Source organism: Lonchura striata, chromosome 18 (genome assembly GCF_046129695.1).
Source record: "Lonchura striata isolate bLonStr1 chromosome 18, bLonStr1.mat, whole genome shotgun sequence".
NCBI lineage: Eukaryota > Metazoa > Chordata > Aves > Passeriformes > Estrildidae > Lonchura > Lonchura striata.
The window spans coordinates 11,362,498-11,388,657 of record NC_134620.1 but is presented as its reverse complement, the minus strand read 5'-3'; the positions used below and the strand labels follow the sequence as shown (position 1 = coordinate 11,388,657).

Below are 26,160 nucleotides of genomic sequence, written 5' to 3'. Positions count from 1 at the left end.
ACGGAGAAAAGAATGTTGCAAAAAAGTCTTTTGATCACAGGAATTTGCTGGTTAAGCATTACCGAAAGAGATGAGAAGAATCTCGTCCAGAAGATGGATGTGACTTTTCCACGCAGGACCAGGGGGAAACAAGAATGCCCTTCTTGGAACCAGCTCATTCCTTTGCACCCCTCCAATGTGGGGCTGCAAGGAGCAGTTGGGCTCAGGTGCGTTCCTGGGTTGAATCTGCAAGGAGCAGTTGGGCTCAGATGCATTCCTGAATGAATTCTGCACGGAGCAACTGGATTCAGATAGTTCCTGGTTTAACTCTCAAGGAGCACTTGGGCTTAGGTGGTTCCTGGTTTAACTCTGCAAGGAGCAGTTTGATTCAGGTGGTTCAAAAATAAAAAGCTGAATCCCTGACAGTAGAAAAACCAGACTTGATCATAGAGAGGCTTCCAAAATACGATTCTACGTGGAAAATTCTGCCAGAATCAGCTCAGACGAGTCAAGCAAACAGCTTGTTTGTTGTGTTTAATGTACAGAAAGCATCAGACTGATTACAGACATTAAACACATTCATCCACGGCACCACTGAGCAGCCGTTGTCACCACAGCCCTTCATTATTCCCAAAGAAACGCCGGGATGACAGCACAGGTAACTCCAGAAACATCCCAGCAGCACTTACCTTGTGCAGAGGCAGCACCAGGAAGGCTCCCCCACCGCTGGCATCCACGATGATGGCCACGAAGCGGGGGTTGACGGCGCAGAAGGAGCTGTCCCAGGTGACGCGGGACACGCGGATGTCGTCGTAGCACTGGTCGTTCTTCACCGCCTGGCCGAAGACGTGCCGGAATTTGCTCTGTCGTACCACCCGCCTCATGGTGTCTGCACAGGGATGCAAAAGGAGAGGGTCAGTTCCAGGGAAAGGATGTCCTGATTGTCCAGGAGATTCCTGGAGATCAACACTGGATGTTCTCATCGGCTTCACGGCCGCGCTTTCAGCAATGAGGGAACGCAACCTCGCTCGCTCTTTGTAGAGTCGTGGAATGGTTTGGGTTGGAAGAATCCCAAATTGGGTTGGGTGGGAAGGGATCTCTGGAGATCACCCAGTCCAGCCCCCTTCCACGACAGGGTCACCCAGAGCAGGTGACACAGGAATGCATCCAGGTGGGTTTGGGATTTCTCCAGACAGAGAGACTCCACCCCCCTCCCTGGGCAGTTCCAGTGCTTGGCCACCCTCCATGAGAAGTTCCTCCTCATGTGAAATTCCACATGGTTTAGTTTATGGCCATTGCTCCTCAACCTGTTGTTGGGCACTGCTGGAACTAGTCTGGCACCATCCTCTTGGCACCAAAGACCTTCAAATTTATCCCATTCCACTCCCTGCCGTGGGCAGGAACACCCTCCACTATCCCAGGTTGTTCCGAGCCCCATCCAACCTGGCCTTGGACACTTCCACATCCACCTTAAGACCTGCCAAATTCTCAACCAGCTTTGCCTTTTCCTTCTTATATTAACTAAAATTCCAGGTTGTTTTGCACCCAGCCCAACCCAACTGCATTTCCAGGGGGTTTTTACAGAATTTGCCAGTAAAGCATTAATTTCCCCGCCGTAAATGTGTTCCCTGACTGCAGTAAAGGAAGTTCCTAATCCCAAAAGTAGTTTTTAGACAAGTCTCCACATATTTTCAGGGATAAATCTAGTCTTGAATTGAACTTGTTTACTTTCAAGTCAGACAGGGTCCAGAAGATGTAAATAAAAATGCAAGATCTCAAAATCCTGTGTTCCTGTGAAGTGGTTCCACATGTTCCCTAGCTTCCAGTTCTTTCTTCTAACTCCAAAATCACCCTAAAAAAATGAGTTTCCTAGGCAGAAAGGAGTAATGGAAACAAGTTAATGACTCCAATTAACTTGGTGCGTCTGTAGCATTTCTTGAGAAAAATTATTTTTAAGAACGCTGGAGTTAGAATAGAGGGAAAAGGAACTGGTGTGGAAAATTCCAGCACCTGACACAACACCAACCCTGGATGAGGGATACAACCTATGGAGGCCTCACATCTGGGAAGGGCTTCTCTCATCATCCCAGACTTTGTCCCTCAGAGAAGAGGGAGCAGAAGAGGAGCCTCCATACAGCATCTTGCTTTTACATATGGGAAAAATATTTCTGTGCCAGTCTCTAGGGATAGCAAAAAAAAAAAAAGGGAAAAAATAAAAATAAAAATAAGCAGAGTCCACCTCCTATCTCTCCTCCCAGAGGGTCCCCAAGCACATGGAGAGGCTGGGAAAAACCGCTCAGTCCCGGGAGCTCCTCGCGCCAGCAGGATGCTCCGGAGTGAGAGACTGGGAATGTGGCTCTATCCCGAATTCCTGCTCCCAGGCTGGCTGCTGCAAATGTGATGAAAGCTCAGAGAGCTGTCTGCGACTGCAAAGGCTTCGCAGGGAAGCTGAACGGCTGTTTTGTAGTCTGGGAGGTGAAATAAAAAATTAACCACGACAAAAAGCGGGATTAACTGCAGGGAAGCGCTCATCAGAGCCGGGAAACGCCACAGAACGTGTTTGAAGAGGAGGAAAATGTTCCAATTAACGAAACAGCTCTGCAGTGAAACTCTCCAGTTCTGCAGAGATAAGGGAGAAGGAGCAGAGGGTTTGTTTTCCAGCAGAGCCCATTTGGGAGCTGGCTCTCTGGTCACTTCCACAGCTGCTGGGACAGGGATGTACCAGTGCCACTGGAGCCACCAGTGTGCCCAGTAAAGGCAGATTTGGGGTCAGTTTTGTGATGGGGACACCTGTCCCAAGTGTGGGGTGGAGGCCCTCAAACACCTTCATGCTCCATGGTCATTCCCAGCCACAGACAGCAGGTAGGGGTTCCCCACAGTACCTTTTTCATACTGATATTTTAAAGAGAATTAAGAACGTTTAAGAAAAAAATAGGTTTTAAGTGCAAAATTTTGGGAAGAACTGAGATGTTTTAAAATGTCCACAGAATGGAAATTGTTAATGATTTCTGTCCTATTGAAGCTGAACTTAGGCTCCCTCCCTACTTCCATCAGTTACTGGAATTGTGTAATGAACTTTCTGCCAACTCTTTCCCTCAGAGCACAAATCAGAGGCCTGTTCCATGCTGGACACGCCCCGGAACACCGGAGTGTGATGGGAAGTCATAAACCAGGAACTGCTCTCCAGCTCCAGCCAGCAGGTGAGAGCACTAAATAAAATCATGGAATGGTTTGGGTTGGAAGGGACCCTAAAACTCATCCAGTTCCACCCCCTGCCATGGGCAGGGACACCTTGCACAACTCCTATCCAGCCTGGCCTTGGACACTTCCAGCACGATCCCAACCTCACCAAATCATGCACAAAGAAAAGGGGAATTTCAACTCCAAGATGCCCAAATGACAAGAAACGCTGAAGTCTCAAGGTTCATAAAAAATGCATTTCCACGCCCAGTTACTGATTTGTGTCGACTCATTCCGAGCCCTGTCACACAATTCCATCCCCAGGGCTCCTCCCAGAGCTGGGAAGGCTCAGCTGAACCTGAGTCCATGGTCAGGTCTGGCAGTGAGCACCATGCAAGAGCAGCATCACCCCCATCTTCCCACCATTCCAGGTGACCCCAGGCCACCCCCAGGATATTGGGAATGTTCTCCCAAGCCCAGTGTGACACCACTGGAGCTCGTGCCCAGCTCAGCCCTTTCACACCCCCTGCAGCAAACTCTTTTCATCATCTGCCTGCACAACTCATCCAGGAGCAGGGAAAAGGCTCCTGCTTTGTGCATGGTGGATTTCCAGGAGTGTTCGCCCCCTGGCAACATTCCCATCCTGCTGTGAATCCAGATTAAAATCAGATTGTTGGGAAGACGGTAAAGCAAAGGTTTGAACTTGTCGTGCTGAGCCAGCACAGCAAATTGCCTGGAATCATATCCCACAGAGCCAGGGGGCTGGGAATGTGGCTGCTCCACTGCTGGCAATTCAGGTGTGATGGTTACAAAGGATTATTTGTATCACATGGATAATTGTATTGCTTCTTCACTTAATCAATACCAGAACAGCAGGAAAAAATGTTCATTTCTAATATCAGGTATATGCTGGAGATCTGTCAGCCCTTCCACTTTCACAGAAGAGAAACTCCCTTTACCCCATGGTGAAATCCAACTACTTTATTCCACTCATTTTCACCCTTTGATGCAAAGGGTAATCATTCCATTTTCTATAAATGACTTTTTAAAAATGCAGAGAGTTCAGATGCCTCCAAAAATATCCTTATTTGTTCCAAAGGGATCTGTTGGAACACACCTTCCCTGCCCTCTTCCCCACCTACAGCTCATCATCCTTAGCAGGAACTCTCTGATCAACACATGGTGAGCAGCCTCCAAGTGCTCATTTCCATAGCAAAGGGAGTGATTCTTGGCGTTGGATCAGAGCCATTTTGATCGGGCAGCTCTCCAAGGAGAAGGAGGGGGGAATGTGCTGGTGGTGGTTGGAAGGAGCAGCGACTGTGGCTCTTTCAGCTCACCAGGGAGAGCAGGTGAAAAACCCAACGGGGCGAGGGGGAGCCTGAGCACCCCAAAAAGAGTCCTAAGCCCTGCCATAGACTGTCCCTAAATGGGAGGAGTGTTTAGTCTCCTCTTCGCTTCTCAGTCCTGCCGTGCAAAGGATGCACTCCCTCCTCCTCTTCCTCCTCATCCATCTCCAAGAAAATCCACAGCTCAGTTTGGTTGCTGCAGGTTCTCTCAACAGAGTCACGGGCAGGAGCTCCAGGCTTGGCAAATTCATGGAATGGTTTGGAAGGAACCCAAAAGGTCATCCAGTTCCACCCCCTGCCATGGGCAGGGACACCTCCCAGCCTGGCCTTGGACACTCCAGGGATCCAGAGGCAGGCACAGCTTCTCTGGGAAAACTGTGTAAGGGCCTCCCTACCCTCACAGACAGGAATTTCTGCCCAGTATCCCATCTAAATCTACCCTCTTTTGTCTTAAAGCTATTTTCCCATGTCCTGTCATTCCATCCTTTACCCAAAGTCCCTCTCCAGCTCTCCTGGAGCCCCTTTAGGCACTGGAAGGGCTCTGAGCTCTCCCTGGAGCCTTCTCTTCGCCAGGTGAGCACCCCAGCTCCCCCAGCCTGGCTCCAGAGCAGAGGGGCTCCAGCCCTCAGAGCAACTCCACGGCCTCCTCTGGACCTGCTCTAACAGGTCCATGTCTTTTTTGTGCCACTTTCAGGATTATCAGGTGAGACACCAACACCTGAGGTGATTCACCCTAAGGAAAGGCTGATTCAGCCTCTATCACACTTGCAAAAGGATGACCTGAGCAGTTCAGGGAACCTTGGAAAGTGACTTTGGAAATACCCAAGTGGCTAAGGAAGTGTATCCATGGCTAACGGGGCTGTGCTGGGGATTTTCTCTAAGGAAGTGGACTTGAAACATGAGTATTAAAAAAAAAGTTCATTAGATCATTATCTATGCTGTTAAACCTTGGCTAAGGAACCATCTCCCTATCCATTTGCTAGACAGAATATATTTTTGGGGGGTAAAGTGCAAAATTAGAGGATTTAAAACCTCCTGACTGGGAGCTGAAAGGCCTTTAAATTTTGCCAGAGTTACAACCCTCAGCAAAATTAAACCAGAAGCATTGGACACCCTGCAAAGGCCTCCACAATAGAAGTGCTGACAGATCTACGGCCGCTGAGCTCCTGGATCCCGCTCGGCCACACACGGCATCTTGGTGGGGACAGAGGAACGAGCTTTCAAACTTCTTATTTATTCCCTCCCTGAGTGACTGCCAGCTGAATTTTACCAAAACTTTGGGTTCATCTGCCAGTCAGTGCCCTGTGAACAGCCCAGCCCTTGTGGCAGCTTTTAAAGGACCCTGGGAAGGCTGGATGCCGCCGGCCGCGCTCGCACAGGGATACTTTTCATTCCACTCCTTTCTGATCTCCCATCACGATGTGTCACAAGAGTTACCATGAGTTTGCCCATTTTCCTGTTTATAAAGGATTTATCTGTCTCAAGAATCCAACAGATGGATTTCTGTGGCTTCGGAGGGTTTGCAGCCTGCTTATGCAAGAGGAAATGCATCCTGCTAGGGAACACTTACAGGAAAACCCCCCACTAATGGCAAAATCCTGCTCAGCCCATGTGATTGTGAGCCCTTCTGGAAAGGGAGGCATTGGAATAAAAGGCCAGTTGAAGTCAGACAGCCAGAGGCTACTGTTAAGGGGGGTGAGGAGATACAAATCCAGTGGATATGGAGAACGGTGTTTATAAAAGGTTGGTACTTGGGACTGGAAAGGCTCTTCCTCAAGTGGAAAAAGTCAAGTCGCAGCTGTTGATGGTGAATCCCCAAACTCCCAGTATGAACCTTGCTGAGGAGCTTTGGGAAAAAGATCCAGTCTTAATTGTTAAAAAATGAGAAGCAGATTAAGAAAAATAAAAATTAAAAGGTCAGTAGTTGGACTTGATGATCTTAAAGGTCTTTTCCAACCTCAGTAATTCTGAGGTTCTATAGGCAGAGCACCAGCAGCAATAGCAGCAATTATGAATGGTTTTATGGGATGGCTGGGGTGCTGGGGTCAGCAGGGACAGGGGATGGTCCCACTGGTGAAACTGCAACATGGGAAAGCCCAGAGATTCCCAAGTACCAACTGTGAGGCCTCAGTGGCCTCAGCTGGGCTGAGCCACTTGAGCCCCATCAGCAAAACCTCACCAGCAAATCATGTCTGTGCTCAGAGCTGGTTTTACCAAAAAAAAAAAAAAAAAAAAAAAGTAGGAAGTGTGATATACTCTTAAACCCAAACCAGGCCATGGATGTTCCAACCTGCCCCTGGCATGGAGAGAACAGCCCCTGGGAGCAGGGCTGAGCCGCATCTGCAGAGCAGTTGGCCATCATGGAGATAAGCACCAGAGAAAAGCCACAAGGAATCTGCCAATTCCCTCCCTGAAGCACTTTGAACATGTATGGAAGATAAGGTACAGAGCCACACTGGAAGGGAGGACAGAGGCATTCAGAGGGTCTGAGGCCATTAAAACACCTCCATCCCCTCATTCTCCTCATGGCAAGGACAGTTCTGTCCCACTGCTGTGGGCCCAAGGGGGCAGGGACTGAGCCAAGAGCTGCACGCACTGAGAAAAGGCACAGAGACCTCCAGGATATTTCCTAATCACTCCCTTCTGGCAGTTTTTCACTCCAGAGCCTTGGCTGTGCAAGCTCTGGGGTTCTCAGTGACCCAGGGCCATGCCCAGCCACAAGGACAGGGACACACACTGTCCTGGGCTCAGTCCAGCTGCACACCTATTCCAGGGAAATCTTGTCACCAGTATGTCACCAGCAAGGCTGGAGGAGGAATCAGTATAATAAAATCCCAGAAAGGTTTGGCTTGGCTTGGAAGGGGCATTAAAGCTCACCCAGTTTCACCCCCTGCCATGGGCAGGGACACCTTCCACCAGCCCAGGTTGCTCCAAGCCCCATCAGATCTGGCCTTGGACATTTCCAGGGATGGGGCAGCCACAGCTTCTCTCAGCACTGTGGGCCTTACCATCCTCACAGGGAACAATTTCTCCTAATATCTCCTATAAACCTATCCTTGCTCAGTTTGAACCCATTCCCTGTTGTCCTGTCACTCCGTGCTCTTGGAGAACTTCACCTCCCTCTCCAAGTATCCACAGAACAAAAGAACTCAGTCTCATGGTAGAAAGTCTTGCAAGACTTGGGCAAAGAAGGAGGTGGGGGGAAAGAAATGTCAAGTGGCCACAAAAAGTTCAGCTCACCCCACAACTTCACATGAAAGCTCAGCAGAAAAAGAGAACAGCCACGAATGCCTTGATGCAGTTTCTGTGCTTCTAAAAACAATTCTATTCTCTCTGTGTATCCCTTTTCCAATCAATCCACATCCAGTCCATTGCTGACAGAACTGTTGTTTTCAGCTGTTCAGAGTTATTTAAAACAAAGGTGAACACTACTACAGATGGTCACAATTCCAAAACACATCATATTTGTGTGCAGATTATTTTCAGTCTTTGGTTACTTGAGCCTAGGTTGAGCAAGACCCTGCCATCTGATTTCACTTCATTTTAAAGACAAAAAGCTGGAATATGAACTTAATACTGAAATTTCCAGCTGTTCTACCACTGGCAAGATTCTATTTTGGGATGGGAACCTAAACCACAAACTACCAGGGAATTTGATTATATCTCAACTGGGGAGCCCAGCACATTCAAAAACGTAACACAACCCAAACTTTGAATAAGCTGAAATTTCTCTTTTGGATGAAGAGCAAGGTGTTGGCTGCAACCTGTGAAACACTTGATACAACTCTGGATTTCAGAGCTGTAACCTGAAATGATCGTATGAAAACCTTCAGAACATGAAGAACTCTTGAGTCACAAGTGCCTGTAGAGCTCAAGTCTCCCAGCATCACCAAGAAGGACTCTATTTCCTGAGGGTTTACCTGTGTGTGCTCATCTCACATCTCCCCTCTGGGGCTATTTTCACTTCAAGATATAATTCATCTCCTTGGGGAATCACCTGGTTGTGGAAGGTGTCCCTACGTGTGGCAGGGAGGTGGAATGAGATGAGCTTGAAGCTTCCAATCCAAACCCTTCTGGGATGATCTTACCACTCCCACACGTTGTCACTGTATCTCCACATCCAGCATTACATCATTGACCATAATTTGCAGTGACAAAAGGACGCCGCAGTTAAAGTCATTACCCCGAACTGAGAGCGTTGTCTGGCTTCGTTTAATCTGTGTCATCCACCAGAAAGGCAGAGCAATGAATGCACACAAAAATCATTACATGAAATAATTCAGCAGGAGTGATGGGGAACCAGCAAAGGGAGACACCAGCAGGAATGGGAGTTCTGCTGCACTCTGTTTAGAGCAGCAGCCTCCAAACAATCTCTTTTTTTGGGTTTATATGTTTGGTTTAGAGCATCCTCTGTCAGCTGGCACTGAAGCTACCTGCCCACATAGGTGGCGGGGGATGTTTTAGGGGATGTTACCACAGGCTGGACAAAAGAGGGTATTAAAATTATATGAAAAGAGCAAACTGGAGATAAAAATAAAGGATAAAAACTCAGGACAAAATCTCATAAAGTCAAGTAGCATACAAAATACAGGGCTAAGAGAGCAGGGATTGAATATTCCAGGTGCCTCAGTGCATTCAAATCCAGGCTGGAGCATGGAAGGTGTCCCTGCCCGTGGCAGAGGGGCGGGAAGGAGATGAGCTTTAAAGTCCCTTCCAACCCAAACCATTCTGGCATTCTGTGATCCCCGCATTTCAGCTTCTGCTTTTGCTGCCAGCAGAGACAGTTGCACAGTGTCTGGACACCACAGAAGCTTTTTACTGGACAAGGAAAAGGAAACCTCCCACACACTCCCACCTCCGACACTGCTGTTCCAGCAGCCGACCACAGAAGGCCGTGGCCTTTCACATCATCCCCTCCAAAAATCCTTCCTTTTCTTTTCCACTGGAATAAACACCAGAGAAGCTTCTTTGCACACTGTGTCCCATCCACTGCCAAGAGACAGAGCAATATCCTCAATAACAGCTCTGGGAGCTGCAGCCAGAGACATCTCAGCAGCCTCAGGGATGCTCCTGACACCCATGGGGAGGAGGGAAGAACAGGGCTCCAGACCACACTATGATCCTAAGGGAAACACAGTCAGGAGCACATGGCTCTCCCAGGATTCCAGCAAAGGGAATCCAGTGATAAAATGCTTCTCCCCAGCACTGACCCAGTTCTCTTATCAGAGCTAACAGGGAAGTAGCAATCTGGTCGGAGCTGCTGCCCCAACCCGCTGGATTCCTCTCTCACTCAAAGGTTACACGCCAGCGTTTTCCAGACCATATTCCTGAGATGCACTGGAGGCTTTTTTTTGGGGGGCGGGGGGAAAGGTTGGTGGTTATGAACAGAAAAAGAGCTGTTCCCCAGCACAGCTTCATGAAATTCTCACCAAATCACCACCAGATCCCAGCACTCCCAACCAAGCAAGCAAGCACCCTTTTCTAACAGAAAAGGTGCTGTCCCTTGTCCAAAGTCCCTCTCCAGCTCTCCTGAAGCCCCTTTAGGCAAGTCCCTAAGTCCCTTGAAGGGGCTTTAAGGTCTCCCTGGAGCCTTCTCTTCTCCAGGTGAACACTCCCAGCTCTCCCAGCCAGGCTCCATGGCAGAAGGGCTCCAGCCCAATCCCCAAAGGAATAGACAAGCTGGTTTTTATTCCTCAATTGCAACATCCCTTGGCATCCATAGGAAAAAAATCTAAACATTAAAGGTGTTTTAAGAGATAAACACAGACAAAAGGTTGCAGGTCGCAGTTCTCCTATAGCACTGCACCATCAGGGAACCAAGGACCTGCCAGAACCCTCTGCTCCAAACACCAAATTAACTGGGATAGAAATTCCTCCCAACTCTGGAATAAGGCAGAAACAACAGATCAGCACAACCAAGGCTCCCAAAGAGCCTGGCCAAGAGTGAGTCAGACTGACCAAGCCAGGAGCAGCGTTCTCCACATGACCCAGCCTGACCACAGCAGCTCTGAGCTCTGCTGGACCGAGCACAGCTCCCAGACCTGCCTGGAGCCTGCAGAGAAGCAGGAGCTGCCTGGAGGAATGTGGCCTGGGAGCAACAGGATGACCAAGTGCAATGGTAGCACCTCATGGATAGCACCACATCTTCTGCTGTAACAGCTAACAGGATGGGCTGGAGTCCTGGAGAACATCTCAGGGAGACTGGAGGGACAGCACAGAGCAGCATGGTCCATCACGCTGGAGTTTTGAGTGGACACACTCAACTCCAAAAAGTCACAATGAGCTTGGCTGACACATCCTGAGTAACACCTTCTTCCACTTCTCAACAACACCCACCCAACAGGTGAGGCCCCCACCTTTAATGTTCTCAAAATAACCCCAACAATGGTGAATTGTCAAAGACAAGACAACATCTTCACCCCAGGACGTGGGAGGTTCGGGCCGGACAAGGCCAACATCTCGGATTTTAATGCAGTACAAACAAGCTGCAAAATGAATCTCAGTGCTCCCAGTTGGAACTGGCCTGTGTTTCTCCACATTTCCATTGCTGTCCTGCCAGCTCTTCTGGCCAAGCAGCCTATAATTCCAAGAGCACCATTGTCATTCCGTCCTGTTTCTGTAACGTGCAATTTGAAATCAGGGCTGGGGGAGGGAGGACGGGGCTGGAGGAGGCTGAAACTTAAATCCAGATAGTTCAATCTGCTAACTTGATTTTAAATCCCTGTCTCATAATGCCAATGACAGCCCCTCAAACATCTGTTTTAGCAGAGGCTTCCAAGTTTAAACACACTTCCTCTGTCCTACAGATTTGTCACTGACCTGTCGTGGGATGACAATGAGGGAGCACTATCTGGTGTCAAACCACAAGGGTGACACAAAGCACCTTTCTCACTTCTCCGGGCAGGTAAGAAACCAAAAATTAACTTAATTTAGTCTATTAAGGAGCTTTAATAAACATTCTAGGCTGTGAAGACAGATTTCAGATTCCTACCTGTGTCCTTGACACCTCCATGGCCCCACATCCACCTCTGAGATTCCCTGACAGGGAGAATCACACCCACCCCAGCACTGGGCAAAAGCTGATTGCTTGGGGAATTCTTGGACCTTCAGCTGGCTGAAGAACTCGTTTCCAGTGAAGAATTACAGCCTGTGCTGCCTTGATGACCTTTAAGCTTTACTTACCTGTTGGCCTGACAGTCACACTGCTGCACATGCAGCCCACGCTTCCAGTCCTTTGGGAATCCCTGTGGCATTTCCAGCAGCTCCAGAGGAGCCCAGCCAAAACAACAGAATTACACCCAGATAAGCCCAGCTGGTTTTTATGGGAGCTTGCAGAGCACTTAAGAATACTCTGAGTAGAGCAGAAGATGGATGTGGCAAAGCAGGGATACAAAGAACAAAAAGATAACCTTTACCCCCAAAGAAACATCAGGGAGCCAAGGGAAGAACAGAGAGATAACCCCAGGGTAGCCTGACCCTAACCAGGGGCACCCACCTTAAACAGCAGCACCTTAAAATACCACACAGAACAAATTGTCCCAGAAAGGAGCAATTTTCATGGCAGTGGCCAAGAAAAAGATGCTGGAAGCACAGCAACACTGAGCTAGAAGAGTTTTGTGCCCACCCTTCAGGCTGTGCTAAAGCAGAATATATTGCAGAGGAATGTCTGGCAACTTGTGTTTGTCTAAGTTGGCTCAGGATTTTCTCCTGCCTTGCAAATTGATCTCAGCAGATCCAAAAATTCAAATAAACTTTAAAAAGTATCACTGAAAAATAAAAAAAAAAAATAAAAAAAAATGCAATACACCTCCTGTTCTGAATGAGATAGCTTTGGGCCTCCAAGATATGGTGTCATTATATAAGTGCTGCAGAAGGGAATTAAGTAAGAAATTAAAAGTGTAACAATGGTCATTTATCCACATGTACACATCCCACCATGTGTGCTGGGGCAAATACCTGAAGCATGTGTAAAACAACAACTCCATTTAGTAGTACATGCTACAAGTAGTATGTGCTAGAAGCATTGCCAGCCTGGGACCTGCCAGACCCTGAGTAAAATGTGTCACCTCACATTCCCAGCTTGGAAGGAAGGATACCAATCTGTTTCACACAGGTATGATGAAAAATGCCAAAGAAATGCCAAGCAGACACCCTGAGTCAGCTGGGGAATCCAGATTCCAGCAGGAAGCAACAAACCACGACAGGTTTTTAAGTATTTAAAGTGAAAATGGAAGGGAAAAAAAATTACCAGGAGGTAATTCCAGCCCTGAGCAGGTGCCTGAACATTGAGGCTTTGCTGATGACAATCTTCCCTATCAAGCCATCATCTGCCCAGCATGGCCAGTTTGCCCAGTTCCCAAGGGACACGCTGCTTCCTACGGATTGAATTTGTTCCTGCTTGCTAATCCCCGGAGCTGCTAATTACACCCATTATCAGTTTGTCCAGCATCCAGATCTGGCACACTGTAAAATGTCAAGCCATCAGGTTTACAGACTGGTTTGGATTAGCAGGGATCTTAAAGCCCATCCCATAGCACCTCCTGCCATGGGCAGGGACACCTTCCACCATCCCAGGCTGCTCCAAGCCCCATCCAACCTGACCTTGGACACTCCCAGGGATCCAGGGGCAGCCACAGCTTCTCTGGACACTCTGTGCCAGGGCCTTGCCACCCTCACAGGGAAGGATTTCTTCCTTAAATCTAAGTCAAATTTCCTGTCTTTCAGTTTGAATCCATTGCTCCTTGTCCTGTCACAACAGTTCCTGACGAAGGAATGCTTAGGAATGGGATGATGCAAAATGTGCTGCTTTAATACTGCAGATTTTTATGTTTATTTGGGAGAAACAATGGATTTTCAAGGACTCCGAAACATGGTCTCTATGGCAACTATATGCAGAACCAGGGGGAGGGAGGGGAAGTTCCCATATTTCCAAATACTGAGAACTGAGTGATTTGAACTCCATTTTCCAGAGATTACTTAAACCAGAAACTGCAGGTGCAATGTACTGCCCAGGTTCATACAGGGATGCAAACAAGGAGTAGTCTCAGACACATCATTCCCATGGAGTTTTAGGAAATCCTACTCAGACACATCTGCTAAAAATGCAGAAATGTGCCTTAATATTCAACTCGGAAGAATTATTACCTATTACATACATGGCAGCCAAAATCTGGAAAGCCACAGGGAAACCCTGGTCCTTCCTAAGGGAAACATTTGGCCTCAAGCAGAGCTCAGCAACACTCCAAGGAGAGCTCTGAGCTCATCTCAGCATCAGGCTGAGCCTTAATCACTTTAAGTCAGATCCCACCACTGGTTTATTTCCATTGCTCTTTCAAATTCAATTATTAAAAAAGGAAAACAAGACAAACCTAATTATGCTGGGCTGAGAGGCCCAGCTCAATGTCAGAGTCACTGCAACTTCTCTCACCAAGAGCCAGACCTCAAACGTCACCGCAGGCTCAGCAAAAAGCAGATTAGAGATCACTTATTGTTATCACCAACAAAACATGGACTGAGACAAAGCCAGTGGTGTGGAAGAAGGAAAGTGGTCATGCTGAAGAAATTGTCCATTTGAGGAGTATTTTGTGACTCCTTAGGAAGGTGTCTGCTCCAAGGGATCCCTTCTGTCTTATTACTGGCATCAGGAATTTCATGGGAGGGGAATAAAGTAAAATTATCCACTTGCCCAACAGCCACCTTCTACTTCCCAGCTATATCATTATCTCCAGCCATTAATTCTGATTGGATTTATATTCCCTACACAACCCCACGAGCACAACTAATGGCTGGTGATACAACTAATGGCTGGTATATTCCATTAGGATCCTCTCCAGACAATTTGTTCCTCCAAGGACAAGCCCTGCAAAGCTGCCAGTGGAACCTGGGAGCAGCTGAGCAGTTCTGTGTCATGCTGGTATTTCACATGCCTATGTGTGGTTTGAGATGAGAAAAGCCACAAAAAGTCATGCACTGAACAATTATAACCTCAAAAAGAAACAAATAATCCATTTTTTTTGCACAGTTACTCACAGGAGGAAAAGCAGAACAAAGCAATCCTATTAAGAGATAAAAAGAAAGGGCCCAGTAAACAATTCCCAACCATACTGGCAGAGCCAACACATCCAGAAAAATGAACTTTCACTGCTGCTTTCCTGAGTCACTCGGCTAAGCCCAAAACCTTTTTGTGCTTTATTTTAATTTGGTGTTCACCACCACCTGCAACTGTGCAGAATGTGACAAAAACTCAGCAGCTCCCATCTTGTCAGCCCCAAGCCACCAGCAGCCTGACTCTTCACACATGGCTTCAGGAGCTGCCTAAACTGAAGCTCTAAGTAGCTTCTAATCATACTAATTTCAGAGTTACCCACCAGCCCAAAAATATTAAGTGGGGGAGACTACAGGGAGCAAGCTAGAGAACACACAGACATTTAATTCTTGTTCCTATGCCCTGCAAAGGCTTAAACTGGGGCACTTCAAATCCTCAGTGAGTTTCTGTTCCAACACATCCTCAGCGAAGGGCTGAGATTATCACAAAAACCTCAGTAAAACAAAATCAAAACAAACAAACTCAGACTTTAAAAGTCAAGTGAAAATGTGCCTGTGAGCTTGCCCAAGAGGACATTCCTGGCCCTGGGAGTGGTGCACTGATGACCTCACCAAGCTGCAAACTCAGGCCAGGAAGTGTTTTGCTCATGTCTTCAGAATAGGAAGCTGGCATCCCAGGCATATTCCTCGGAATTGATCACCAAATGAAACCCAGGAGCATAAATTCCCTCCCCGTCACAACACAACATTTTGGTTTAATGAGGCATTTTATGAAGCTGTCGTTAAAAGTCGGATTTGGACGTGGCCACCACGATGTCACCGAGGGCAGAGCTTGGCACCCTGTGCTGCATCACCCAGGGAAAAGCTGATATTTCTCCCTTCTGCACATTCCTCCTCACTGCCATTAAACTGAATCCCTGCCTTTCACTTGGAGTGAATCCCAGAAGTGACAGATGCAATAAGCATGAAGATTTCACTTGAAAAAGTCCAATGATGTTTGAAAAGACAGCTCAGGAGAAGACAGAGCAATGCCAACAGAGGACACAAATGCTGATTAAAGCAATCTGGATAAAAGGCTACAAGTGACCATCAAAAAATTACTATTACTAAGTGCTGTACTGAAACAAATACCAAGCAAATGCTCCCTGGCGTGTCCCTGAGTGTGTCAGGTCTTACTGGGGCTACCGAAAAAACAGAAAAACACATATACCCAAAATAAACAGGCATTGCCACAAAAATATTTGATCTTCTACCTTTGTGTACACAGTCCTTAGCAAACACCACTATTAGCTGCAATAAAACCTTCCTGCAAGCACACAGCCATCTGGATTTTTCCCCCCCCCTTGAGCAGAAAAGATGATTCAACACTCGTTATTCAAATGAAAATGGAATAAACCCTCTCCTGCCTCCCGCACACGACACCCGCTGCTTTCCCCACATCCAAACACGCTTCTCCCAGGACATGCTGTGCCAGTTCACACCATTTTCCCACACTCCAGAGCTTCCCTCACGCGTGCCATGGAGGCACACAGAGGGACAGGATGGCACTAGGTTATTTGGGAACAGCCTGGCCTAAAATTAAAACAAAATCGGGAAATTCAGCAGCGAACTGAAAAATCAACCGCAGCCTGGTGTGTTCAGAACATCCCTCTCTGATTTTTGCCACCGTCCTTGGTCTTGCTCCAGTAATCCCCACGCACATCTGCACGAACAGACGTGCTCAGACTAACTCCAGCTGCTAAAAAAACCCCAACCCTAATGCATCTCACTTATCTTCAACAATAAAACTGCTTCCATCGGATTCAATTTTGTTTCCTGGCACCTTTCACTGCCTTTTTTTTTTTTTTTCTGCTTTTTTCAGACCTGTCTCCTGTGCAATCAGTCAGTTAAGGCATCACAATATCCTACAGCTGAACCTCTGTGTGGTGGTGTTGGACACCTGCCCATGTGTCCAAGATCTTCCCTCGTGCTGTTAAAGGAACCAGTGGGAATTTCATAATGCACAGCCTTTCAATTTCAGCCTTTGGCATATCACTCTTAAACAACGTGGCTTCCTGCATAGGAAAACAAAGCCCAGGGACATCAGCCCACGGCAAAGGGATAGAATGAGATGGTCCTTAAGGTCCTTTCCAACCCAAACCATTCTGGGATCCCCTGGTGATTCAATGACATGTCACACAGCCCAGGAGTCTACACATCTGCACAGCCTCGAAAGAGCCCCTGATAACGGCGTGACAAGGACCTGTTCTAGAGGAGCCTGCGGAAAACAAACCCAAACTAAACCCCTATCTGGGCGCTCATCTTTTGTCCTCTGCCATGGTGCACGGCAGGGACGGGCGCTCCGGGGGCGGCACACGCCGGTGGCACCGAGCGGCTGCTGCATCGCCGGGCAGAAAAGAAAAATGGGGGGTGAAAAAAAAAAAAAAAAAAAGACAAACGTGCCGAACAAAAGGCCCCCAGCGCTGTCCCCTCCGCGGCATCAGGTGCGCGGCGGGAGCGCCCGGCGCCGCCGCCCCGCCCCGGGCTTGCCCTGCCCGGCGGCCCCGGCCGGATGCGGATGCGGCGGCGACCCCGCGCCGCTGCCTAATAAGGAGGGAGCGGGGAGCGGCCGGGGCCAGGGCGCTGCCGCCGCGGGCCCCGCGCTGACAGCGGCCGCCGCCTCACGGAGAGCTCGGCGGCCCCGCGCGGGAAGGGCCCGCCCGGCCGGACCCCCCGCCCTGCCCGCGGGCACCGCGCCGCCCGCCCGGCCGCAGCCTCGCTCGCCGGTGCTGCTACCCAGTTCCCCGCGGTCGCCCTCACCGCCCCCGAGCCGCACCGCGATCCCGAGCCGCCTCCCGCGTCCGCTCCTCAGCCCGGCGGAGCCGCCGCCTCCGCCTCCTCCTCCGCCCGCCGCCGCCGCCCGACTGAGCGCCGCGGGGCGGGGCGGGGCAGAGCGGCCGCGGGCCCCGCCCGGCGCTGGACACGCCCATAAAGGGTCACGCCCCCTCCGCCTGGCCCCGCCCGCTCCAGCCTCGCTCGGTGGGGCGGGTGGGAGCGCTGAGTGACGGCTCCGACAGCCAATGGCCGCGCCGTTCTCCCGCCACGAGCGGTCGCGCGCTCTCGGGCCCCGCCCCGCCGCCCCTCAGCGGCGAGTGGGGGCGGGAGGTGGTGAGGGAGCTGAGGGGTCCATCGTGACCGCCCTGGGCACCGGTCATGTCCTCTCCGAGGGACTGGTCATGTCCTCCCTGAGGGGCCGATTGTGTTCTCCCTGAGGGACCAGTCATGTCCTCCCTGAGGGATCGGCCGTGTCTGCCCTGAGGGATCGATCATGTTATCCCTGAGGCACGGATCGTCCCATCCCTGAGGGACCGATCCCTGAGGGACCAGTCATGTCCTCCCTGAGGGGCCGATGGTGTTCTCCCTGAGGGACCACTCATGTCCTCGCTGAGGGACTGATCCTGTCCTCCCTGAGGGATCAGTCGTGTCTGCCCTGAGGCACGGATCGTCTCATCCCTGAGAGACCGATCCCTGAGGGACCGGTCATGTCCTCCCTGAGGGACAGATCGTGTCCTCTCTGAGGGATCGGCCATGTCTGCCCTAAGGCATGGATCATCTCATCCCTGAGAGACTGATCCCTGAGGGACCGGTCATGTCCTCCCTGAGGGGCCAATTGTGTTCTCCCTGAGGGACCAGTCATGTCCTCCCTGAGGGACTGATCTGTCCTCTCTGAGGGATCGGCCATGTCTGCCCTGAGGCACGGATCGTCTCATCCCTGAGAGACCGATCCCTGAGGGAACGGTCATGTCCTCCCTGAGGGGCCAATTGTGTTCTCCCTGAGGGACCAGTCATGTCCTCCCTGAGGGACTGATCTGTCCTCTCTGAGGGATCGGCCATGTCTGCCCTGAGGCACGGATCGTCTCATCCCTGAGAGACCGATCCCTGAGGGAACGGTCATGTCCTCCCTGAGGGGCCAATTGTGTTCTCCGAGGGAACAGTCATGTCCTCCCTGAGGCACTGATAGTGTCCTCCCTGAGGGACCGGTCATGACATCCCTGCAGGATTGGTCATGTCCTCCCTGAGGGACTGATCATGTCCTCTCTGAGGGATCGGCCATGTCTGCCCTGAGGAATGGATCGTCTCATCCCTGAGAGACCGATCCCTGAGGGACCGGTCATGTCCTCCCTGAGGCACCGATAGTGTCCTCCCTGAGGGACCAGTCATGACATCCCTGCGGGATTGGTCATGTCCTCCCTGAGGGAACAGTCATGTCCTCGCTGAGGGACTGATCCTGTCCTCCCTGAGGGATCAGTCGTGTCTGCCCTGAGGCATGGATCGTCTCATCCCTGAGAGACCGATCCCTGAGGGAACGGTCATGACATCCCTGCAGGATTGGTCATGTCCTCCCTGAGGCACCGATAGTGTCCTCCCTGAGGGACCGGTCATAACATCCCTGCAGGATTGATCATGTCCTCCCTGAGGGATTGATCGTGTCCTCCCTGAGGGACTGATCGTGTCCTCCCTGAGGGATCGGCCATGTCTGCCCTGAGGGTGAGATGAGCCTGCCGTCCTCAGAGGCAACGCTGAGGAGAACCCTTAGCTCCACAAGAAAACAACCACATCACCTCACACTGTCACACCAAATCACAGTGGCTGTGACTTTCCACAGTGGTGGAAAAAGGACGGTGACCAAAGCCCCTGCTAAAGACTGCAGAGCTCAATTCCTGCTAAGAGCCACGCTTCAACGGGACACGCAGGGCAGAGGTTTGAAACCAGAGGTTCTCCCCATCACACTGCGGTAATGCAAGCTGGAGATGCTGCGCTTTGAGGGGTAAGGTTTGTAGCTGTGTGTAGCTGTTGTGACGGGTCAGGCGAGCACTTTGCACACACACACCTGGCTGCACACAGGTGACACCGCCACGCTCGGGGCCACTGTGGCCCCAGGGAGCCCGAGGGGCGGGGGAACAACACCCGAGCAGAGCCCACAGCCCTCAGTGTTACCATACATGGCCAAAACCAAAACTCCTCGAGCTTCCTCATCCGTTCGGGCCGACCTTTGCACGTTCATTTGCATGTGTGGTTTGGTGCTTAAAGGGGGGTGATGTTTCAGGGGAGCATCACCCTGATTTCTCTTCTCTTCTAATCCTTCAGAATTTGGAGGAATGTGTGTCATGATGCGCTGAGCTGGGAGCCCTCCTCTTCCCCCACAGAGCTGTGACAGGACCATGAATTGAGTGATAGCTGGTGTTAAAACCCAAGGAAAACCTCTGGGAGATACATTTGTCCTGGTCTGTCACAGCTGATGGAAACATCAGTAGCTACAGATTAAACAAATGTTATCCTGCATTTATTAACCTTTGACACTAGATGTAACTGCTGATCCAACAAGCAGGAAAGCCTCTCTCACCTACTGAGCAACACCTTGATAAAAAAATTATACACACAGAGATTGCAGTGGCAAGGCTTCACCCTTGCCCATGACAACAATTACCCTGAAATTAATCAATAGCTTCTTTCTGAAAGCCAGCCCAACACAATTACACCACCCTGCTCCCTCAAACAATCCCTTTAAAGCTAAAAGAGAAGAAAAGGAAAGAAGCCTTGGAGCAGAGCTGCAGGTAATACGGAGTTTAGGAAATTTAGGTTGTGATTCACATTTTCCATGTACGTACATGATGTGCTGGAGGTCACAGAATGAGTCAGTGATAGAGCTGAAAGTCCTGTTTGCCCATCCTTAATTTCTTAGAAGTCACAAAACTGTGTGTGTGGGGGGGATTAAATTTTCTAAAACTGATATTTTATTCATGTACCAAGCAATGCTTTAGCCTGGACTGGAAAACAAGAACAAAGGCAGCAGCACCCAGCACTGCCCACCAGCTCAGAAGGGGAACCAAAGAAGATTTTTGGCCTCCAACTGAAAAGAAAGTGACACACAGAGGACACAAAAGTGAAATTCGTCCTGAGAAATCTGATTGAAGCCTAATCCTCTCAAGACCTGCCTTGGGAAGGGTGGATCCTGCAGAGATGGAAATTCCTTGCTTGACACAGTGCTGGAAGAGTAGCTAAAGATGGACTCAGGTGGAAATAATACCTGTGGAAGTTTTACCAGAGCTTCCTAGAACAGCTGGATGGAAACACTCCAAAGAACATCCAGATCCTGTCTGGGATTAATGAGCTGTTTAGATCACCAAGTGATGAAGAAATTACAGGAATTTTAGGCTGAATTCTCCAACAAACAGAAGAAACAGCTCAAGTTTTACATGTGCTCTTTGGTTCTGCTGTAACCACTAATTTTCATCACTTCAGATGAGTTAAACCACCTTAACAAACAATTTAAATGTTATTCACAGTGCTGCAAGTGAAACAACTTGTCAAAATATGCCACAAATCCTAATTTTTCTATAGATAAAACACCAAACCCTTACAGCTACAAGGAAAAACACCAAAATTTGCCCCATTTTACCAGCACCTGTTTAGCACATATTGCAGAAATTCAGGATTTATTTTAAAAAAATCCACTTTTAGCTATCCCACACATTTTTCCCCTCAGCTACATCACTGCAGGATTGCTGCAAACTATCTCACATCCTTTATACGGAAACAGCACCGTGGCTACAGACTCCACCTCTGAAACTTATGTCAGCTGCTAAATTTAGCCTCCTGCAAATATGCATCAATTCCATCCCTGCAAGAAATCCCTCTGCTTTGCTCCTGGGATGAGCCTGATTTGATTCACAAGAACCACATCAGGTGTGCCCCACAGCCTTCACCACCAAGGCCATGTTTGTAGTTGGAGGAGGCAAAGAAACACCTGAGGCACCTTTTTTAAGGGAGAAATTTTTATTAATTTATTCAGTTTGGTGTCTCTAAGCCATCCCAAAGGGGTGACAAACCCCATTTTTCGGAATCAGTAAGGTCACTGGAGGGATGGATTTTGTTTCAAACATTTCGTTTTGCTGAAATCCTCATTGCTAAATATATTCTGAATGGAGAGAAATGGCTTAGGGAGGTTTTAGAGAGATCAGCAATTTAAAGTCCTGTTATTTTGCAGCTTAACTTCTAAATCAAGCAAAATATGCCAGACAGGACAGTCTTGAATCCTGGGTTTGCACATATCCAAGTTACACAGCTTTTCAAGGACTTTTATGTCCCTAGTTATCCATTTATTTCCTGACACCTTTTGATTTATTATTATTACTACTTTATAATAATATTTATTTACCAGGAGGTACTAGGTTCTCCCACATGAAATGTGAATCTTTTAATATTTCTTCTTCTATGCCTTCCATAATTTATGGATCCCATCAAGGCCAGGCCCAGCAGCACTGGAAAGAGCTGCTCCTGCTGAAATCAGGAACGTGATCTTACCTTTCACTGAACATTATTTGATTTAGTGATTTTTAGTGCAGGGAAACATTCCCTGCCCATAGCAGGGGGTTGGAATAAGATGGTCCTTAAAGTCTCTTCCAACCCAAACCATTCTGGGTTTCTCTGAAGTCTGAATTTCAGAGAATTTGTAGTGACAAACCTTCCCCACTCCACTTTCCCTGTGTGGAATTAGATTTACTCTCAGCATTAATTTACTTTCTCTGCCTTCATTCCTCCACGTCTGTGGGCAGGGACAGCTTTGTGAAACTATTCCCAATCCTGGTTTTTAAGAGACATTTCCATGCCCATCAACTGTTGAGCAGCTGCCAAGATGAGATTGTTTTCAGCACCACCACGAAAGGGCTCTGGATAATGGAAAATCGATTCTGTGTCTGGCTGGGAGGATGTGCTGTGCCCAGGGAAGTGTTCCCCAGCCCCTGCAAAGGGTTTGTCTTGGAGAGACAGGGAGAGCAAAATCCCTTTGGGCTGGCCTTATTCAATCCTTGGCCAGAAAGGGGAGCTGTAGAATTAGGGAATGGAGATAAGGAGAGCAAAATGTTCCATCAGATGCTTTGAAACAACAGCCAGGAGGGGAGAAGTGCCTCGGTGTCGCAGCAAGGAAAGAGGAAAACATGGATTAAAGGACAGCGTTGGGAGCCAGCGTCCCTGAGCTTTATTCCCAGCTCTGTGTGACATGGAACCATCTCTGTGCTACTTCCAGACCCCAGAATTGGGGTCATTCACAACTCCCCTCCCCAAAGGGCAATAAAATCCACTGTGGTGAGTGAGGGCCCATGCTGACATCGCTCCTGTGCCACTTGGAAAGGCTGGAGGATGCTGGAGATGGGTAAGGAATGGGTGAACATTAGGCCAGGATGTGCATTAATAATTGATGCTATTGTTATTAATGATTTACAATAGATTTCATTGAGCACATCTATTACTGCATCTCCCCACTCTCACACCTTTTATGCAGCAATATTGGTGTCACACACATCCCTCCCAGCTCAGCTGGAAAAAAGGCATCAAAAAATGAGCTTTTACAGCAAAAAGAAACCTCTAATTTCAAGCTAATCTATTTCCTCATGTATTTTTCTCCATCGTTAAACAGGATTGTGAAATATATTTTAATTTCTTTTCTATTTCTGCAGTGAAGGGGAGGTAGGTCCCAATACCTAATTAAAATGTTGGGCCTCCAAATAAACCCAAAGCAATTGCTTGCAACAGATGGGATTTCCTTTGTTGCTGTCTCTGAATGATTAACAAGGAGGAGAGAGACAAGAAAGCAGAACTGAAAAAAAAAAAAAAAGGAAAAAAAAAAAAGCAAAAATAAAAAGCAAGCAAGCTGTATTTTATTTACAACATGAATATTCTGACAATTCCTATCATCCTGAGCAGCAGGAAAAAATCAGGCAGGCAGGGAAGAAGCCGGGGCTCTGGGCAATGATCCCAGAGCCTCACTATTCAACCAGTTTTGAATTCTTTTGCCATCTCCTTCTGTTTCTCTCCCTGCTGTCTAGGATCAGGTTGGACCAAAGGTGCTGGAAAAATCAGAGATATAAGAAAGGAAACACATAAGGGTAAATCCAGGTGAGGTGTTCGTGTTTGAGATTTGGGAAGATCGGTGTTTGACCCAGCTTTTAAAACCCCAACAGACTGCCATGGATAGAGCAAAATGAGAAGCTGCTCTTGCTCTTCTTCCTGCTCTAGTGGAAGATGTCCCTGCCCATGCAGGGGTTGGACAAGATGGGCTTTGAGGTCCCTCCCAGCCTGAATAATTCCGTGAGTTTGTGATTTTTTTTATTGCAACATTTCCACCCTTCAGCACTGAAATATTGTCTCAACACTCCCTCCCTGTTAAAAATGTGTCAGGGGGGATTGGGCTGCAGCTGGTATTGCCTTGGGGAGGGAGCTGATTCCTTGTATTCCTTCTCACCCCCTTCTTGTGCTAGACCTGTTCCCCCCACCTGCTCCTTCCATCCCGGGAAGGATGAGCTGATCAAACATCCCAGTGCCGGGTGTGGCTGTGGGGAACGCTCCAGCTCAGCTGTACCGGCGACACCAGCCAGCCTCCCTCTCGAGGGCTGTGGAGATCCACACTCAGACACCACCACAGAGCCTGGCAGTGCTTGCAGCGACAAATACCTCCCACCACTATTTCTTTACATCGTGCAATGTGTCCTCAGCTGCTTCCTGAGAGCACAGGAGCCGTTTGTCATCCCTGCAGGGGTTTTGTCATCCCTGACAGGCACAAACTGTGCCACGTTCACGCCCCGACTCTGTCGCGACAGTAACAGATCACACCTATTTTTTAAGCAAACTCAGTTCAAAGCCACCACAGATTTCCTGTGCCTTAAAACACTTATTTTTCCTTATAAGGAAATGCACAATTGCAGATTGTCACTGAACAGAAGATGGGAGTTAAGCAGCGTGGGTCGGGTGGCTCCTTGCGGCATCCGAACTCTCACACAAACACTCATTTCTATCCCTCCTATTTTTGCAGAACTGCTGTTTTACCAGGAAAATTTCAACAGAGTTCACTTCTCCACATTTTTTTCGGTGAAAGGGTTTCCAAGTTGATGTCATTCTCCTGAATGGCTTTTTCAGTGAAGTCACAGTGCAGGAGAAAAACTTAGAGAAAATAATGCTGCTTTTTTTAATAGCTAAAATAAAATTGGCTCACCCAGTGCCTGGAGAGATAGAGGCAAATAATCCCACATGGCAGTGGGAGGATGCATCCTATGGACACTGCTTCATATTAGCTGCTGTGAGAAGCAGCAAATTGTACTTATTCCTACACAGGGGTCTGACAAAACAAATCTTTCCCCAAAACAGTTTCACTGCATGAGGGGCTTTGAACCAACACCTGATTCCCATCCTGCCTCCTCAGAGTCCGTGTGCCCTGAGCACATCCCATCTGTCACCCGGCTATTCCCAGCAGCTATTTCCCACCCACGGCAGAGTTCCCACCTGCCCTGGAACTGCGACCTCCAGGACCCCTCAGCCCCACGGCAGAGCCAGGACCCCTCACTGCTCACCTTTTTTGGGCGCTGGTGCTGCTGCCGTCCCCTCCGACGCCTTGGGCTTTTCGAAGGTTTTCTTGGCATCGGCAACTTTAAGCACATTCTCATCCTCCTGACTCTGCCTCCCCTTCCGCTCCGGCTCCTCCGAGCCCCCTCCTCCCGCAGTCCGGCCTCCAGGGAGCAGCTCGGTGCCCGCCGCTGCCCACTGCTCCCTGCCAGCCTTGGCCTCATCGCCGAGGGGCTCCAGCAGCGCCTCCGTCAGCGCCACAGCCTTGCTCATACTCAGAGCCAGGCTCTCCTTGCTGTGCGTCCTGACAGGGGGTGCCGGGGGGGTTCTTTTCGGGATGTAGGAGTCCAGTTCATCAGCTTCACCTCCGAGCTGCTCCCGGCTGTCTGGGAGCTGGCTGCTGCTCTGTCTTGAAAGCTTCCCGGTGTCTCTGGCCACCGAGGGATAATTTGTGACCGCAGGGACCATTCTCTCGAGGCTTTTCACTACCGGCTGGTCTGGCTCGGGCTTCCTGGCCGGATCCTCCTCGCTGGCCTGGCCGTTCTGGCACAGGACAAGTGTTCCATCGGGCTGGGGGGTAAAGCTCCGTGCCTGCCTCAGGCTGTCCCTGCTGCTGTCCCTGGGGATGTAGGAGACAGGTGTGCCTGCCTCCTGCTTGCTTTGCAGGATGTAATCCATGAGGATGGCGTTGCGCTCGAAGCTGTCAGACCTGACAGGCACGGTTGGTTTGTTCCCCTCTGAGGGGCCCTTGGGGCTCAGTTTGGTCACTTGCCTGCCCTCCACGCTGCTTTCTGAGTCCGAGCGGCTCATCTGCCTCCTCAGGACTCTTTCCAAGGAGTTGAGCCTGCTAAGGCTTGGGCTTGCCACCTTCCCATCCCCTGCATAGCCCTCCTGAATCAAGGGTAGCGTGTCCTCTGCCTCTTCCCATTCCTCCTCAGGTTCCGTTTCTGCCTCCTGGATGAGGCGCCGGTACTCGCTCTCCTCCAGCCTGTAGACCACCGGCCTCACCGTCCTGCCCGTGCCCACCCGCCTGGGCACCACCTCCAGCTCGTACACCTTTGGAGGGGCTTCTCCCTCCCGCCCTCTCCTGCGCCCTTTGGACACGGGATGCTCTTCCTGGCACAGCTCCCCTGCCAGCCCCCACTGCCCTCTCTGCCCGCTGCTGCTCATCTCTGACCTCTTGGCAGGGCCTGCAGCGTCGCTCCGGAGGTCGGGGCGTTCCCCCCGCTCCCGGCTG

The 26,160-nt window shown here is 49.6% G+C and overlaps 1 protein-coding gene across 3 annotated transcripts in view; it reads right to left on the bottom strand.

Annotated features, from left to right (window-relative positions):
- CORO1C (coronin 1C) overlaps window positions 1-25,056 on the bottom strand; it is a 46,874-nt gene extending 21,818 nt beyond the window's left edge. The window contains exons 1-2 of one of the 3 annotated variants that reach the window (XM_021544674.3): window positions 24,932-25,056; window positions 669-868 (exon numbers count right to left, since the gene is read on the bottom strand). In XM_021544674.3, the coding sequence (XP_021400349.1) occupies window positions 669-863 (195 nt within the window). In that variant the 5' untranslated portion in view covers window positions 864-868; window positions 24,932-25,056. Of the gene's footprint in view, window positions 1-668; window positions 869-17,348; window positions 17,469-24,931 lie in introns of those variants that run through there. The other 2 variants (XM_021544675.3, XM_021544676.3) reach the window with 2 other exon arrangements.
- Between the last annotated feature and the right edge of the window lie 1,104 nt (window positions 25,057-26,160).